The sequence below is a fragment of the Thunnus thynnus genome, chromosome 13 (genome assembly GCF_963924715.1).
Source record: "Thunnus thynnus chromosome 13, fThuThy2.1, whole genome shotgun sequence".
Classification (NCBI taxonomy): domain Eukaryota; kingdom Metazoa; phylum Chordata; class Actinopteri; order Scombriformes; family Scombridae; genus Thunnus; species Thunnus thynnus.
This window is the reverse complement of record NC_089529.1, coordinates 16,761,637-16,780,818: the sequence shown is the minus strand read 5'-3', so window position 1 is coordinate 16,780,818 and position 19,182 is coordinate 16,761,637. Positions and strand designations below refer to the sequence as shown.

Genomic DNA, 19,182 nt, shown 5'->3' with positions numbered 1-19,182 from the left:
TGCAGCACTTCTAACTGGGTCAGCCCATCCCCGCCTCACATCCCTCCCACCCTCTCCTGTCTTTCCAAGCCACCCCCTCTTCCTCCTCCTCTCTTTCCTCTGTATATGCATACATCCCTATCCCTCATGTGCTAAACATGTGCTGCGGCGCTCTATTCCCAGTTCCCCTCCCTCTTCCCTTTCTGCTCGATTCATTTTCTCCCATATGTGCTGTCATGCTGCTTCAGCCTGTTGCAAAATGACTCCTACCCTGCTCACACACACACACCCTTGCTCTTTTTTTTTTTCCATCTTGAGTTTTAGGTTGTTTTGGGCAAACCTGGAAAACTAATCTGTGGCTTGACAGTCGTGCTAGTAATGGTGTTAGTAGGTTTGTATGTGCTGGCAGGGCGCATGGCGTGGCAAAGGCAGCTCTTATGTACCTCTGAGCTGCTGTTTTGATTGGCTGAGACACTTAGACGCTGAGATGGGGTAGAGGATATACGACTGAGCAGTGTCCAATCAAAGACTGTTACCATGCAGCCATGCGCACACTACATACATGCATCTGTATGTATACAGTATATAGACAAACACACAACTGTAACATAAACCATTAATCATAACATGAAAATAAGATTTTTTTTTCTCCCCCTGAGGGACATACAGTCTATTGCATGAAACACTACTGCTGTTACATATCCAACATACTCACAGTGTACCTCCAACATAAGTAGAACATAAGTGCATAATACCATATGGAAAAAATGAAGAAAGAGAAAGAAAATCCTTGTGATGCAATAAATCTGAAGCAGAGACATCTGGGAAAGAGCTGCAGGTTAACTGGTCTGGTAGAAATGAAAAAGAAAGAAGGGGAAATCAAATGCATTTTTAAAAAAAGAGGGATACTGGAATAATAATACAAGAAAACATTTTTGTTAACATTTTGAAGACATTAAAACAACAATTTCAACATATATCCTCTCAGACATATGCAATATCCCCCTTTTTTTGTCCCTAAGAAGTCGGATGCAGGTCGTTCCAGTACAAAGCTCCATCCAACTGGAATAATCTTTCTCTTTTTGTTGGATCTATTACCTCTTTCCGCTGCTTCAGGACATCTTCTTTTCTCATCTTAAAACAACCTGTTTATGCTTGACAAACTGCTTAATTGCTCTTTATGCTGATGTAATTCATTTATTATCCGGGTCAGTGTATCCAGTTTTTCTTGTACAACAGCTGAGGGCCGGAGGTGTGGGTGGGAGAGGGTGAGCGAGCTGTCTGTGTATTTGCAGTGTGTGTTAGTTATGTAATGCTGTTTTTGTTTGTATGTTTTATAATTTTATGTCTATAGGACACAAATGTGATGCTACATCTCAAGGGGCTGTCCTTTCAATAAATTCAAACATAATGATACCAACAACAGTTTTTTTAAATTATAAAATTAAATAGACATATCCTTAAGATCTTTTTCTAACTGGCTGCCACTTAATAGTATAAACATTTTTTAAATGACAATGAAAATGTATCTACTTGCTTATAGTTGGTTTCTTTCCATTAAAAGGAAATCAAGTCAAAATTAAAAAAAAAAAAAAAAAATTATATGTAGACCTTAAATGACAGATATGATAGTTATTCATCTCAATATGTCCAAAACACATTATTGGGGAATTTTCTGCACAACTGAATAAAAAAAATTGTAATCACGTCGCACATGTGGTGTAAAACAGAGTCCTATTAATATTTAATTGTTAAAACTTACAATTTGGCATGAATGCTTATGATTTAAGCCTTAAACTCGACCTACTGCATTAAAGGGAAATAAAAAAAAAAAACATTTATGATCTGTAGACCTTAAATGATAGAATCTTATGATAGTTATTGATCTTAATATGTGCTTCCAAAACACAGTATTGAGGATTTTTCTGCACAATTGAATAAAAAAAGTGTGTGTTAAACAGATTCCTATTAATATTTAATTGTTAAAACTTACAATTTAGCATTAAATGGTTACAATTTAAGCCTTAAACTCGACCTACTGAATAATAATAATAGTGCATTTTCTGCTCAGCAGTCACCCACATGCGTCAGTAAGTCCCGCCCCCTTGCCGTTTGATTGACAGCTGTGATCCCGAGACAGCAGGGTGGCCAGTCACGCTCTCGCCATGCAAATGAGCCGCGCTCGGGCCGGGCGGGTGCCCATGTGGACCAGCACCATGCCTTGTTGTTCTGAGCGCTGATTGGCTCGCTGGCGCCAGATCGGTGTTCATGCGCTGCGGGAAGGAAAACACGGAGGCCCGGAGCACAACGGACGGGACTTCGTTCTGTCGTTTCTCGCGGGGATAACACGAGTACACCGGTAGCCCCGGTTGTTGTAGGAGCTTATAAACTCATGTGGTAATAGTTATAATATCTCTAACGTCAAAGGGAGTTAAATGGTGGGTTGCCCGAGCTGGCAGCGCGGAGTAGCAGGCAGTGATGCGGTCTCCGGTGCTTGTAGGAGGCCGTAGTAACAGGGCGGGGCAGGACTCCGGGAGGGGCGGGCCTTAACGAGAACACGACTCGCCTTGTTGTGTGTGTATTCCCGTGCTCTCATCGCCATCTTGTTGCAATCCTATTTTTTTTTTTATTTTTTTTTTTCACGTATGCGAGGATCTACTTTCCGATTGCTCGGATTAAAAATCACCCCTCTTATTTGAGGAGAAACGCAGGGGAAGAAAAGCTCGGGCGTGCGGGTGTGAACCGTGCACACGGCGCTTCCTACCGGGACACTACCTTACCCCCAGCTCGGTCTTTTTCCTCCTTCCGTCCCGGGCCACCGGGTCGCCTGCCGTGAGGATTTACGCGCAATGAGCATCGATACACTTCTGGAGGCGGCCAGATATCTGGAATGGCAAGCCCAGCAACAACAGATCACACGTGGTGAGTTGAACATCAGACCGCTGCAGCCTGAACGTACGTGACACGGACCGGATCAGTGTGAGCTCAGTCCTCCGCTGCTCTTATTGAACCGTATCCCGTCACTATCCACGGCTTGGCTCGCGTTTACAACCGACCCGCCTATAATGGACGGAAGCGTGTGTAGTTTTCTGGTTTGTCATCCTGGGTTCATGCCAAATAAATAAAATAAAAAAAGATTCCCTGCAAACCTTGATAATTCCCGAGTGGCTGATTATTGCACATATTTGTCTTCTCTTAATGCGGAAACAGGCAAAGTTGAACTACTTTGCGCGCTCTCGGTGTGTGTGTGTGTGTGACAATTTCAAGTGACTCACCGTAGGCGCGCGCGTGTGTGCGTGCGTATGTATGTGTGTGTGTGTGTGTGTGTGTGTGTGTGTGTCAGACAGATAGCAGAGGGGTTCCTGTGCATTTCTGCTCTGTATCTTTTGTTATAAGGGTCAGGAGTGCACTTTATTGCAGCATATGCATCTAGAAGCTCAAATGCATTTAAAAAAAACGATTCAAACCGGTGATGTAATAATATTATATTTTTTCTCAGGGTTTCCGTGTATATTTGTTATAAAAGACCCCCTCTCTGAATCGATTTGCCCTAGTTTTTGTCCGTCGAGCACCGGCAGGGCGGTGGCGAGCAGCGGCTGCTCTTTACATAATACCCTGACATCGCTCAGCTATCTTATGACACACACCGGGGCGGGCCCTCACACGCTCGCCTCGTTCCGTGTGTATACGGAGCGCGCGCGAGACGACATAAAACATACTATTCGTTTGAAACCGATGAGTTGTCAATTGAAATAATCATCACTAAACAATATAAAATACAGGGGTTGGGGGGCTGCTTTTTGTGTTTCACCCCCTCTGATGACGTGTCAGACAAATCAACCCACTCCCCCCCTCCTCCCTCCTCCCCGCATACTCGCCCTACCGCGTGCCAGGAACCGCCCACAACGACCACGTGCACAACCCCCCCCCTCCTCTCCCACACACACACACACACACACACCGCCCTTCCCATTCAGCCTATTGACAGTGGCGGGTCAGAGAGGGAGAAAAAAGAGGGGAGGGGGGTAAGTAGGGCAACCTCGCCTGCACGCCCCCACCCTAAACCCAGACTCAATGCAAAAGTTATGTAATTTACGTTTGCGTGCATTTGGCAATCTGGAGCATGGTGAGTGTGTGGATTGTAATGCAAGAGCTGGAAAACCAGTTTGGGATGCACCAGTATGCAAGAATACTCTCAGCTGATGGCAGTTTTATCGTCTGTATGTGTCAGATATTATTTTCACTCCTGGTATGAGGCCCCTTATGGAATCTACTCTTTAAAAGTATCTGTTATATTAGCAATGGAAAAGGAAGAAATTACTGACCAAAGTCTCCTTTTTTGCAACTAAAAAATCATCGTAATGCTTCTAAAAAAGGATACTTTCCAATACTGATATACAGTATATTATTATACGTGAAATGTTTGCAAAACTATGTATGAAATAATCAAACTGACAACTTTAGCGATGAGCTGTGTTTCACTGTTACACATTACAGGAGACCTAACTGCTTATCGTTGTAAAACAGACACTTTACAGTTTTGTTTTTGTACCAGTCTTTGATTACAGAAGCTGGACAAAAGAAATTTCTGGTACGACACTACGATAAGGTCTTGATCACCCAGACCGACTTAACAGATAGGAAGTCTGAATGAAAGAGCCCCTTCAAATGTGCTTTCAATGTAAGTTTTTTTTTTTTAGGCTTCAGCAGTCTGAGTTAATCATATCAAATGGATATCTGCCACATATACAGTCTTTTTGGCATCAAATTCCCTCTTTGTGTTTCCCTGTTGAGCTGCAACGGAAGTATAGTAACAAAAAGAGGGACTTTGCCACTAAAAGGACTTTAACGTTGAAAGATATCTACTTGATTTGACTCATTTCGACTCTTTTGTCCCCCATCACTTACATTGTAAGTTCAGTATGTAGGGATCTTCTAATGGCCAGTATAAACAAGAGGAATGATTACAGCAAGAAAAGCTAGTTCAATGATCATTTGGGCACCTGACGACTGTTTTAAGACCGACTTGAAAAATTGTGAACCCGTCCTTTAAAACCAAGCATAATGCACTTATCTATCCATCTTACACTGCAGGCCAGGAGTTAGAAGAGATTGTAATTCTGCTGCAGCACAATTAACAGTGTTTTAACTGGACTGTTGTCAAATCTCAGAGACATACCGTAGTTGTGTTTGTGCGTATCGCCTTGATGAAAGTAACCACATGGGCCTTCTCTGAGGTGAACTATTGCCCTATCTGAAAGGAAATTGCGTCATCAGAGGAGACGAAAGTGTTACTTAACGTGTAGCCAGACGTGTTGGCAAGTGGTGTTTCTGTTTTGTTCTATAATGGTCGTGGTGGCCGGGATGTGTGTTGGCGTTGTGCAGGTTTGAGGAATCCCTGGGATCTTCTGTTTCTAATGTTGCTGTTTCCATGGTAACGGAGGGCTTTCCGCATTGCTTTTGAGTCTGCCTGCCACGGTGTGCAGTAACTACTCACTCGTATCATGAAGTGTGTGTTATGTGTGTGTGTGCGCGCTTCTGCGTACACAACATGAGCACAGCGTGGGAACATTCCTGTCCTATGGTGTGATTTTTTTTTTTTCTTTTTTTGTGACATTTATGTTTACATTTTGTTTTCTTTTGCAATGCAGCAATGCTTCATTTATATGTTGTCATGGTGCCAACTCCGGGTGATCCAGTGTGAGTGGCTCCTTGACAATAGACCACTCCCGTTGGTCAGACGGTGCTGACATAGCCCAGGGGTAGAAGCATGCTCAGTGCTGGAACGGTCCAATCACAGCACAGACAGAGGGGGGTTCTCTCCAGTCAGGAAATAGATGCAGACTCAATTTCTGTGGTTATTTCCCCCCTCCCCATCGTCTTATTCCCTGATGACATCATTCTTTGTGTGTGTTTGTGTGCACGTACTGTTTAGAGGTATACAAAGTGACATCCGCCCCTGATAAAGTGATCTGTAGCATAACAATGAAACAACCAATATTAACAAAAGGGAACTTGCATATTTGTTGCATGTTGGTCTATAAATTACAAGTAATTCATGTTTTACAAACTGGATGTGCATAATCCTTCATATTCGTAAGCATTCAGGGATATTAGTGTGTGTGTGTGTGTGTCTGCATTAGTGTTGTCACATTGTGTATGCAAGGATATGAAAAGCAAATTTAACCAATGTGTGCATGCAAATACTCAATCATGACTTTTTCTTGCATGTGAACTGAGAGCAGGTTGTCTAATGTTTGACCATCACACTTCCTGGTTGAGCCTTCTTACATTCGCCCTCATCGTCTGTACTTCTAATTTCTTTTGTTCATCTTGTTTTCCACAGAGGAAGAGCAGCGCAAAGAGAAGGAGCTCATCAACAGGGAGGCAGAGTCGAGACGCGTGGAGCTTGTCGCCTCTTCGTCCCTGACAGTCAGAGCCAACCATGTCGCTTGGGGCGATGACCCTCACCGTCAACAGCCGCACCACCCTCCTGCCCCTCCACTCCCCTCTCTGCCACCCCCTCAAGTCCCCATTGCTGTCATTCCAGTGGTCCCAGTTGTCACTGCGACACCCTCGGTCCCAGCCCTTCCGCTTACAACGCCGATTGCAGCGGCACCAACGACACTTAATGGCTCCCCGCCAGCCAAAAACGCCTCCTCCCCTCCGCAGCAACAACAACAACAGCAGCAGCAGCAGCAGCAGCCGCAGCCGCAGCCGGCCTCTCGCCACCTGTTGTGCGCCCCCCAGATGAAGTTAGAGACAACTCCGCAGCTTGTTGGTGTAAAGCCCAACCAACCACAGCCTCAGGTTCAGATTCAGTACCCAACCTCCATCAGCACTAACGGCTCTGGCTCTCAACATGCACTGATTCCTCATCAAGCTCCACCCACATCTCAGCCGCGGCCTAATGGAGTGACGATGGAGGACCTGAGGGGGATGGAGGGGAAGAGGAGACCTGGAGGGTCAGTTTATGTGTATGTGTGTGTATTAAATTTGATTTTTAGAATTCAAATGTGTTTATTTTTGTATTTGATCATTTATGTTGTTTATGTTTCCAGAGCTGGGACCAGAGAGGTGCATAACAAACTGGAGAAGAACAGGTTAGTTATTATACAAACTTCTCCATTATTGCAGTTGATGCTAACTTGCCAGGAGTAAAAGAAAACAGCCTTGTGTTTTTCTTTAGCTTGACCACCACATACACATATTTTTATGTTTTACCAAGTGTTTTATGAAAGAGTTTCATAAGCCCAAATGTCATGGCATTTCCTCAGCCTATAGAGAACCGTGAAATCCTTCACAAGCATGGAAAATCAGAGTTATGAGGTCTCTTTAAATGACAAGAGCATGGTTAACTTCTGAACCATGCTATTTTCCAAGGCAGTTTGCTAATGACAACCATACCAAAGTGTGACTTTCTCGTTTCTGACTCTTGGCCCTTCAGGCGAGCGCACCTCAAAGAGTGTTTTGAGACGCTGAAGAAGAATGTTCCAAATGTTGATGAGAAGAAAACCTCCAACCTCAGCGTCCTCCGCAGCGCTTTGCGTTACATACAGGTAGAGTTGTAACACATTTCCTCAGATTTCCCACCACAGTGAGACTGTAAGCCTGTAGTTACTGGTGTGGTCCAACATTACATTTTGGGGACTACTCCCTGCTTCTTATTTTTCATCTTATTGTTTTCATTTTTCTCTGGTTTAGAACTGATTGGTTCAGCTCTGGGAGCAGCGCACGCTTTGGCCCAGTGTAATAGATGCACAATGCTTGTTTTGTTAGGCATTAAACTGTTTTGTGTTGGGTCGTGTCTTGTGACAATGATATGCTATCCACCAAATAATAGTGAATCAGCTCAAAGGAAAGTGGTGAATAAAACCAATGTTACAACTATACCATATGTTTTTTAAGAGTCTACTTTTCTTGAGAACATTAATTTGCATTTTAAGCATTTCAGTGAGATTCTTATCCTGTGGAAATGTTGTTGTGTAACACCATCCTCTGGTCATGTAGTCTCACGCAGTATGAAATAGGAAAAGAACTGTTTGTCCCAGGAACTAAACAGCTTGAACAGATAAAGGTTAAACATTTTTGTTGAGGAAGACTTGTAGCATATTGAAGCTGAGTAGGAAACTAACATTACATATGGAGGGATGGAGCTGAGGACGGTGTGGGGGAGGGGACTGTATAGTGGTTCCTTTTTTTTGTCGAGTAGAGAAGCTCCATGATTTTGGGTTCAATGAAATATTCAATTGGGAACTAAATTAGGCTGCAAGATGGGAGAACTTGTTCAAAACAAGACTTGCTGCAAGGTCTCAGGCCATTGTTTAGGGAGCGAAGCACAGAGGGATTTGAGGCCTTTGAGGTCTTTGACAAGAGATGATAGTTTTGATATGAGGCTGAGCCAAGCTGCTGTTGAGGAAATGTATTCTGCAGAGCCCAGTTTTTATGCTTTAAAAGTAAAATGTAACATACTGATTCATCATTTATCAAGCAAAAATGTCAAATATTTAAGTAGAGCTTCTCAAATCTGAGGAATTGTTGTTTTGTATGTTTTTATATGATTGTAAATTGAATATTTTGGGATTTTGGACTCTTGGTCCAACATAGAAAGCAGTTTGAAGATATTCCTTTCAGCTCTGGGAATTTGTCTCAGGCATTTTTCACTATTTTCTCATCTTCTTAGACTAAACAAATAATTGATAAATCAAAAACATAATCAATTGTACAATAATCATTAGATTCCACCCAGTCGCCACACAGCTAGCACTAGATCCTCTTCATTAGGGCTGCCCCCGTCTCAGGATTTTCACAGTCGACTCAGTCGGCACTTCAGAAAGATGCAGAAAGAGAGGGTGGGATGACGTGTTCTCATATTCTCATCTATATTCCTCTATATTTATGTAGTTACATGTATTTCATTCTTGTAGCCTTACATACTAAACAACATTATTACTTTTTGTTTCTTTCTTCAATACAGCCTTGTATGAACAATTCATGTCTCCGCTCAGTTACCACAGTTACAGTACAATCAAGTGCACCCCACACTAAACTGAGAAAACAGCCTACATGAGTCACGTGTTTTAGCTGTAAGACTCGTGTTTTAATGCTGTTCATCATCTGTGATGTGAAAATATCAGATTTCCACTCAGTCAGAGAGATAAAAAGTGTAAGTTCTGGTACCTTTGAGTTCTGTTTCTATATATCTGAAGAGTCGATCACACTGGATGGTAGAGGAGGAGACGGCAGAGACGCTGGTATGCATCTGCTCAGCTGACATTGCTGCATTTAACACCAGAGCTGTGAACTCGGAGCAGGAAACACAGTCGCTTTGCTTCACGCTGTCCTCTGCTTCCATTTAGGCCATTTAGAGACAAGAATCTGTAAAAGTTTTCGGCCTGTCTGCATTACTCTGTGCAGACCCAACATTCCCCCATGAGCAAATACTTGGTGACAGCGGCAAGGAAAAACTTTAAAAACTCCCAACAGGAAGAAACTTTGAGCAGAAGTGGGATCTCGGTGGGCAGCCATCTGCCTTGACTGGTTGGGTTTAGGGAGAAGAGGGACAGGGAGAGATGCGCAGCAACAACAATAATAGCAATAACAATAATAATAATAGAAATACGACTAATAATAATAGTAGTGGGTGTCATGCAGGACCACGGGGGGCAGCAGGTGGTCCGCAGCCACAGCTCCACAGACACCTGCGAGAAATGAAAGCACAAAACTCCGAGGAAGAAGCCAAGTTAGTAACATGCATTAATGGGGCATGAATGCGTAAAGATGGAGAGGGGGAGAGAGGAGCTCAGTGCATCATGGGAAGTTCCCCGGCAGTCTAGGCCATGGATGTATTATAAGAGCTGGATAAGGCGCCAACGCTCAGCCTTGCAGCCAGTTTTTCCCAGTGGCCACTTCCGGTATTGCAGCGAAAAATCCTCCCTGCGGGGGACTCTTTCTATTATGAACTTTTGATCCATGGAGGTTTTATATTTGTAAAACTTTCCTCGAGACAAGAAAAGTGATTTTAAAAATCTGTGACATCATCACAATGTAAAGTCTATGGGTCGAGTGGGACCTTGCAGTGGGGGAAACACTATTGCGCATACTCAGTGGGCCGCACAATGTGGAAGCAAAGAAAGCTGGAAGCTAGACAGTTTTTTGGCGTATGAGCCAGCCGAGCAATTCCTATAGGACTGAATGGGTGCCATTTTTAGTCCGGTATCCAGCTCTTATAATACATCCATGGTCTAGGCCTATTGCAGCATAACCAGGGGCTGGTCCAAGGCAAGCCTGAGCTGGTTCTAACTATAAGCTTTATCAAAAAGGAAAGTTTTAAGTCTACTCTTAAACATAGAGAGGGTGTCTGCCTCCCAGACCCAAACTGGAACATGGTTCCACAGGAGAGGAGCCTGATAGCTGAAGGCTCTGCCTCCCATTCTAGTTTTAGAGATTCTAGGAACCACAAGTAAGCCTGCGTTCTGGGAGCGCAGTGGGGTAGTAGGGTAATAGGATACTATGATCTCTTTAAGATATGATAATGCCCGATTATTAAGGGAATTGGAGGTGAGGAGGATTTCAAATTCTATCCTGGATTTTACAGGGAGCCAGTGCAGAGAAGCTAAAATGGGAGAAATATGATCCCCTTTTCTCATTTTTGTCAGTACATGTGCAGCTGCATTCTGGCCCAGCTGCAGCAGAGAGATATATAGAGAGAGAAACAGCACATTTTCCTCTAATCTATAATATAATCGTAGGTTTTATTGCAGATGGGTGTCTGAACCCCTTCTTTTTTTCCTTTCTCTCTCTCCACCTCTTCTCATGTAAACCTGTAAATCTCAGTCTCTCTCCCTCTCTCTCTCTGAGCCATGTGAGATCTGAGCACATGGCTAGCGCAAGCCCGGTGATGTCACCGCTGCTCGTCCGCTCTGCACCTCTAGGTTGCAGAGAGAGAGAGACAGAGAGAGACAGTGACAGGTACCGGGTGCATTAATGAAGCGTGCTCCTTAAGCAGCGTTAAAACAGATGAATTTGTACAGATATGCTGTATCTCAGATTTTCTTTGTTTTATAACCTCTGTCTGTCTCAATCTTTTCTTCATTTCATCTCTGTCCCTCTTGCCCCGTGTCGCCCCGCTGTCTCAAGCCTTTAGAACACTTGGTAACCATGGCAACAGGCGGCAGGTGGTCAGGGCACTGTAGTCAGTCCATCCTCCATGTTTTTCTATGTCGGAGAGTGTGTGTGTGTGTGTGTGTGTGTGTGTGTGTGTGTGTGTGAGATGTAAACTAATCAAATTCAGGTTGTATTGATCTATTTGTCAAAGCTCGTGAATGATGGTGCAGGGATGTGACTTCAGGCATTCCCATTAGCTCATGTTGAAATTTTTTTTCTGCTTTGTCCTAATATTAAACTTGTGAAGACCACGTGTCTGCACAGACACATCTCTGATTAAGGCAAAGACACCTGTTTGGACAAAAAATCATCAGACTTGAATCATTTTCACCTTTTTTTTTGATTTGGGAGAATGTATTGAAAGAGGAAGGATAAAGGAGACATACATGAAGGGGAGGAGGGAGTATAAAGGGGGGGGAGGGTGTCAAGGGAGCGATGGATGGGGAAGTGTAGGGGGAGGGAGTGTGGGATGGAAGTGAAGAGGAGGAGGAGGAGGAGGAGGAGGGGGCTGTGAGTGAGCTAAAGCACCTGACTGGAAAACATCCAGTCACACCACTCCTTATATGTAATTGCCCCTATGCTTCACCCAATTAGAGAGCTCCTTATGTTCTTCTACAAACTGCTGCTCAAGCAGCCAAATCCTGGCGGATGAGGTTGCCAGGGAAACGGCTATGGGTGGCAGCTGTTTCCTTGGTGATTTGCTGCAGGACTAATGGTGTTTGGGTTTGTACGGGAAGACCTTGAAATGATGTTCACAGATGCACATGTGCACATATAGAAGCAGTGGTCGTCCCTCTGCGGATAGCAAGAACTTAAAAATCTTTAGACTGCTATGTGTGTCAGTAGTGTTTTGTCTGTTAACACAAAACCACCAATATACTTTCACTCTGGCGTCAAATGTTCTGACCTTTTTAAGACAAAATTTTTGGAAAGTCTTGAGCTGTAAAGACTGTAATCCACCTCTTTGCCCTCTAAAAACTGTCCCTGCAGTCATGGGAAAAGACTGCATGAGATGAAGGTTTCACATGAGAGATGCTGAGCTGTTATTAGATGGAAGAGTTCACCAGGTCTGGACTTGGTAGCTGGTAGTTGCAAAGACGGGTGTGAGTTTGGTCGGGTGCGGTGAGGAATGTGGGCTTGCGTGTGTGGCCATCATGTGCACATGAAGAGTAAACAACTTTCATTTTCTGTCCTCCTCTTTTTTTCCCCCCATCCTTCTTTTCTCTCTCTGTTTGTTGCACCATCGACTATTCAACAAGTCAACTGGATGTTTAGTTTCTAGTAATGTAATGACATTAACCAGCTGCACAAAGCAAAAGCTCACCAGCATCTGACTGTTTTCTGCTTATTTCTTACTAACACAATCCCTTCATTCCTTCCTTTTCCACCTCTTCATCCTCTGATCTCCTTTTACTAACACATTTTCCTCCTGTAAACCCCCCCCTCCCTCCCACCACCTCCCCAATTCCTCCCCAGTAATCTGTTCTAATGTCCTTAGCCTGTCGTACTGTTTGGTGTTCGTGCGTCAGCTGACCCACACAGTAACTGGGTCACAGAGATGAAGTGGTGAGGCTGGGAAAGCTGTGCTCTTTCTTTCTAAATCTTTCTCTTAAGTTTTCTTTCATTTTGTGTCTCCTGCTGTGGTTTTTTTCCATTTCATTAGTAAATCTGCTAACAGCGGCATGACAGCTCTGCGATGGGAATTAATACTTCCATTCAGTCAGACCTGACTTTAATGTTCAGGCTGCTGTAATCCAGTGACATCAGAGTTGTTTGGATGATGCTTAACTTGTGTGATTGGTGGAAACGGGCGACGGCAGGACGTTCACACCCACTCTGACCTCATTCTTGCGAAAAACAAGCATGATACTCAGGAAATGGGAGGAGCCTAATTAGATAACGCAGAGAAAAGCACTTGAACGTGATTTCATTGGCATGCGTGCACTCGTGCTGGTGTATGAAAGTGGGATAGTATGAAGAACTTTAAGGATTGTGTAACCTGGGAGAAATGTGGCCAAAACTGCACAGAGGAAGTAGTTGATCTCAATTCCTTTTTCTGTTGCAATGCTGTTTCTTAAAGCTGTAGAAAACTGTAAAGCTAATCCGAGCCACATACTGCTTATTGTAAACTCTCACATAGTGGCCAGAGTCTTAATTCACCACACAGAACAAGGCCTGTACTTCTATTTTCCCCTATTTTATAAGTTTCCCTGTTTTTATGATCTGCTCCTGTTTGTCGTGTTAATTAGCTGTTGCTGCTGTTAACGCAAACGCAACACTTCTTCCATCTGTTTTATATTAAAACATTTCCAAGATTTCAGGGGGCACCGCCCGTTCACTCTCCCAAAGGCTTTTTACTGAAAACTTCTGCAGGAAGTGTTGAGCTTCTTTAACTGCAGCTTAACAAGCTCAGTCAATCTGAATTAATTAAGTGGGTGTTTTTTTTATGACATGGCTGTTGTTGTACAGGTGATAATAATGCTGTTGAAACCAATATTATGCTCTACTTGAATGTACAGGTGAACCATTAAAATACAAGTAAAATAAAGCTGTATAATGATTTGAAAATTTACAGCATACACGTTAACCTCATACTATTCACACTTTCTTAATTATACTAGTGCTGCAACTAAAGATTGTTTTTGTTATCAATTGATCTGACGATTATTTTCTTGATTTTAATTGTTTCAATGTTGTTTTTTGTCTAAAAAATATCAGAAAAAAGTGAAAAATACCCATCACAGTTTCCCAAAACCTAACTTTACATATTCAAAAATGTTGTTTTATTCGACCAAATGTCCAAAAGCCCCAAAATATTCAGTTTATTATCATATATGACACACAAACGCATCAAATGGTTACATTTGAGAAGCTACAATCAGTGAAATTTTGACATTTTTGCTGGAAAAATAATTTTCTGACAGTCGACTAATTGATTAATTGTTTCAGTTCTAAATTATAACATGATTGTTTATTATACTGTAAGTGTTTTACATGTACTAGGGATGCTCATCTGCTGTGCTGTCTGTGTCACCTCTGGTAGACTCTGAAGCGTAAGGAGAAGGAGTACGAGCATGAGATGGAGCGTTTAGCCAGAGAGAAGATCGCTACACAGCAGCGACTGGCCGAGCTGAAGAATGAACTCAGCCAGTGCATGGACGTCATGGAGATCGACAGAGTCCTCCGACAGACCATCCAGCCGGAGGACGACCAGGCCTCCACATCCACCGCCTCAGGTACAGCGCACTTAACATTTTACATGAATACTTAATACAGAACTATTTACAAGAAGTAGTAGTACACACACAGATGGCGTTGTTTCTTGGATCATATCATGACTGTTTCCACTCTGACCTACAGAGGGAGAAGACAACTTCGAGCAGGACATTGACGAGGATGTCCCCGCTCCTCCTGCTCCCACGTCCCTCCCCAAACCAGCAACCTCCATCTTACAAACTCAGCAGCTCCTCACCTCTCACCTGTCGATACAGCACACCACCCTTCCTATCTCTGGAGTCCTGACCAAGCCCCCGCCCTCTGCTCCCCCTCCCCCTCAACCCATCGCCCCTGCACTAGCTCCAGGTCCGCCCCCCGGGCCACCGGCTCATGCCATTCAGACCCCGACTGTGCAGGTGCAGCCCACCGTCATCGCTCACGCCACTGTTTCCCACCCTTCAGTCATCCAGGCTGTCAACCACGGCCTGCCAGCCAATCAAAAGCACCTAACACACATCGCCCCGTCACCTGGCCCCACCTCCTCCACCCCTCAACCAATCGCGGCAACTCCAGCTCCTGCCGCCACTCACCAGCCGATTGCCGCCCAGCCCATCGGACACATCACCGTCCACCCGGTGGCTCACCTGGCAACGCCCCTGCCATCCCATCTCCCTCTCTACCCCCCAGGTGTGTCTGTCTCTGTCTCCCAGCCTGCCATGATGGGCCACATCACCCACACCTTCACCCACCACCCCCACGTCCAGGCGAACCCTCAAGCTAACACTAATGGAGCCCAGGTGAACAGCGCAGGCGTGGTGAGCCAGGGGAGCCCGTCGCTAGGGAAACCCACAGCGGTCCTGGCCCCTCACCCCCAACTGGTCGGGCAGGCTGCCGTCCTTAACCCTGTCACCATGGTTACAGTCCCAACCTTCCCCGTCAGCACGCTCAAACTGGCCTGAAAGAATGAAAAACAGAAATATAAGTGGAATGGACTGACGAATGGCAGACAGGAGAAGAAGAAAAAGATTCAGTGCCCGCCCAGGAAGAATGCCTGAATCAGTTTTCACACTCCTATCAATAATCAATAGCTCTGACAGATACCAGGAACTTCACAAAAAAACTGTTTTTTGGACGTGTGGTCATTATCTCCAGAGATTTCTTGGTCACAGCTCTGTTCATTAACCTGTTTCTGAACAATAACATTAAAGCAGAGTCAGAGGATCAGGCCATTGTTTGTGAAAATAAGACTGTGACATTTGTCCCCCGCTGCAAAGACAGGAACTCTGTTTTACCTTCCTTCCTTCCTTCCTTCCTCCCTCCTTTCCTTTCCTTCCTGTACAACCAGAAGCACTAACATAATAAGCTCAGTTCACACTCAGGCATCAAGGATTTACCTTAACTATTCACTCACTCATTGAGGGAAAGCGCATGAGAGAGTGAGTCATTAGGCTGTTGCCGTGGTGATACAGTATGTGCCCATTTTGTATTCATGTAATCTTGATGTCATGTAGCGGAATAATGTCACTGATGCGTTTGAGACATCTTCAGTCTCACTTATCCAGATCAGTTACACTATGATTATGTGTGAAGTAGACGACGTCACACAGTCAGAAGAAATCGTTATCACTTACTGACGCAGCTCAGCACTTTTTGTCACTTGAGTTCCACAACATGAAATTTACTGATTTTAAACTGCATCTCCCATTTTTTCCCCTTTGCCGCCAATCCAAGTACAGAACGTTGCTCCATTAAAGGACCAGTGTGTAAGATTTAGTGGGATCTATTAGCAGAAATGGAATATAATATTCATAAGTATGTTTTAATTAGTCTATAATCACCTGAAACTAAGTATTGTTGTGTTTTTGTTACCTTAAAATGAGCCCTTTATATCTACATAGGGAGCGGGTCCTCTTTCATGGAGTCCACCATGTTGCACCGCCATGTTTCTACAGTAGCCCAGGACAGACAAATCAACATGGCTCTAGAGAGGGCCTTTCGTGTTTTTCACGAGTTTTGCCGCCAACGTAGGTTCTTCTACACGCTTGAAAGGGGAGAATGAGGGGTATTCAGTTAGTTGCAATCTACAACCTCACTGCTAGATGCCGCTAAATCTTACACACTGGTCCTTTAAGTGACGGTTAAGCCCTCTTTCCATCGTCCTCCAAATGATTACTCACCACTGCACGTGGCACCGAGAGCTACCCAGAACACCTTGCAAATAGATTAAGAAAATAAGTGAACAGTAGATGGCAACGCCAGATTAAAACAGGATCCAATCTGCAGTTAAACAAGACAAAATGACGGAAAAAGACACATCGTCTTTATATGTACTGTCGACCTCTGATGACGTGTGAAAGTCTCAGGTGTCCTGTTCAGTTCTGGAGCTATTTGTCGACTGCCTGTTGTGGTTTTTCTGTTTCTCTTTCAAACACAGAGCAACTCCAGAGATGAGGGGCAGGGTTTAAGGGGAAGAATTGGGACAAAACCTACTTGCAGCCCTTAACACATAATCACTTTGGCGGTTTAATGATTGCTTGGTTTGCTGAACAAACTGTAGCATCTGATGTCACACTTTGAGACAACTTGGACTTTGCCTGTTGGTTATTAGACAGACATTTGATTTCCTTGTAGGGAACCACAGACTATTGATTTACAAGAAGAGCAACAAGTTCAAGCACAGCGGTCAGAGAACCTGAAAACAGAGTTAAATAAATTGGAATACCAAGTTAGGATTATGACTACACTCCAGTTCAGCATTAATGTCAATTCTCTCCTGAGGAAGTAGTAATGTTTAAGGCTCTTGGACACATATTTTACTGCGTGGGATTGATTTGATTCTTGCCGTGTGCTCACAGTACCGAGGTACGGGCAAGATCCGACAAGCTGGTTATTCATACACCTACAGATTTGTCATTTGAGTACAGCGATTCCTTGCAAAGACTTTGTGCTCAAAGCGGTGGATTGTTGAGGCAAAGAGGCTTTCAGAGTCGTTCTTTTGCATTTCATTGGTTTTGACAACTATCAGTAATTTCTCTCAACACATTCAGTGACAGGTTTTCCTCTATACATTATTGACGTTATTAACTCACTGTAGGGGCAATACAGGTTTTCATCAGCTTCAGTCTAATGCAACAGCTCCCTCTGCTGCCTCATCCCAGACCTCATACTGATGTTACTCACACACAACACTTGGGGCACAACACAAACTTCCTGCACAGCCTTTGAACATCTGGGGGGAAAAAACGATTGAGATTGAGTGTAAAAGTTCATTCTTGACCTTTTTGAAATATTAGTTTGACAAAAAAAAAGTCTTAATTCAAGCAATATGGAACTTCAGTGATTTGAGAGACTCCAACTGCTGAAAAATATCATAAAAAATGGTTGAAAACTCCATTTAAAAGTTAGTAAGTTGACCTTGAATTAAGATTTGTTTTTCTCAAATTAGTGTTTTCTCACTTTAAAATCTTAAAAAGTTTGGATCTAGCACAAAAACATTTAAAAGCCTGCTAAATTGTTTGTTTAGGCCTGTGATCGCTCAGCATTTTATTGTTGGTTTTGTGAAGAAAAATTCGGCAGCGACATGTACTTTGTGAAAATAACAACAATATCGAACACAAATCCTCTCTTCCAGACCAGAAAATGAGTTTTTCTTTTAAATATCAAAATGGAAAATGTGTTGTGACACCCACTTCTCTTTGTGTGTGTGTGTGTGTCTATTTCTGTGTGTATGTGTGTGTGTGTATGTTAATGTGTTTATCATGGCTCCACAGCCTTCTTGCCAGCCTATACATGTCACACTATAAAGTCCGTCGACTCCCATCAGTGTATGTACTCAGTGTTGCGTGAATCTGCTCCCTGCCTCCTCTGCTGTTTCTGTATGTCATGTCTGTATATGTGACTGTATTCAATATGTTTTATATTCTGTACTATAGTTAATCCTACTGTACCCGTAGCATGGCTCCGTTTTTGGTTATGCAGTTTGCCCTGTGCATGATGGAGTATGTATGTGTGTGTGAGTGTGTGTGTGTGTGTGCGTGTGTGTGTGTGTAGCAAGCAAGCTACGTTTTTTACACAGAGGTGATTTATGGTATGAGCCTGTTTGGGTGCTATCGTGTGTGCCTACACTCAGTTTTCCTGAACACTGTGACAACTCTGGCAGAACACGTACACATGGAGCGAATGGAAGAGACAAAAGATTTACTGTCATAATTATGGTTTTTTTTTTGGTTGTTTTTTTTTTTTTTTTTTTAATGTTTTTCCATTTTCCCAGTTGGACTGAGACATGGAGTGGAAAAAGTGAAAAAACAAGAAAAAAAAAAAAGATGTTGCTCTTTTTCTCGATAACATAATAATGTCTAATATTCAAATTGAGTTTTGTAATATTTGTATGTACGTATGAAAGTTTTGTAAATCTGTGATCGTATGCACGTTTTGGCATATGAGTGTATGTATCTTCAAATTTTAAATGCTTGTTTCTTTTTGGTTGTTTTGCATGTAGATTGCCGTTTAGGTTCTTTTTGTTTAAAGGTTTTGTTTTTACGTTTCTTTTTGGGACCATGTACAATACTGTATAACGTGGGCAGGATCTTGGACCTCATGCTACATTGATATTATATATGAATATAAAAACATGTTTTCCCTATGGAGAAAGTTTTAAGTTATATATCGCCTGTACACTTTGGGCTGCCTTTTAGATCTAACTGTCCACTGTTTAAGATAACAATGATGATAATAGATAAAAAATATTAATGATGAAGAATTATGCTGATGAAATAATAAAGATTCTTAATAAATCTTATTACATTTACAACACATCTTGCT

The 19,182-nt window shown here is 43.1% G+C and overlaps 1 protein-coding gene across 2 annotated transcripts; it reads left to right on the top strand.

Annotated features, from left to right (window-relative positions):
- The first annotated feature begins 2,255 nt into the window (after positions 1-2,255).
- Positions 2,256-19,175, top strand: mntb (MAX network transcriptional repressor b). 2 transcript variants are annotated; one of them, XM_067608333.1, is made up of 6 exons: positions 2,256-2,901; positions 6,326-6,956; positions 7,041-7,082; positions 7,427-7,538; positions 14,189-14,381; positions 14,506-19,175. In XM_067608333.1, exons 1-6 carry the CDS (start codon positions 2,829-2,831, stop codon positions 15,318-15,320), a joined length of 1,866 nt encoding a protein of 621 aa, XP_067464434.1. In that variant the 5' UTR covers positions 2,256-2,828; the 3' UTR covers positions 15,321-19,175. The 2 variants fall into 2 exon arrangements, with proteins under 2 accessions (XP_067464434.1, XP_067464435.1); XM_067608334.1 differs by having other exon boundaries at positions 2,260-2,901; positions 6,326-6,944.
- The last annotated feature ends 7 nt before the right edge of the window (positions 19,176-19,182 follow it).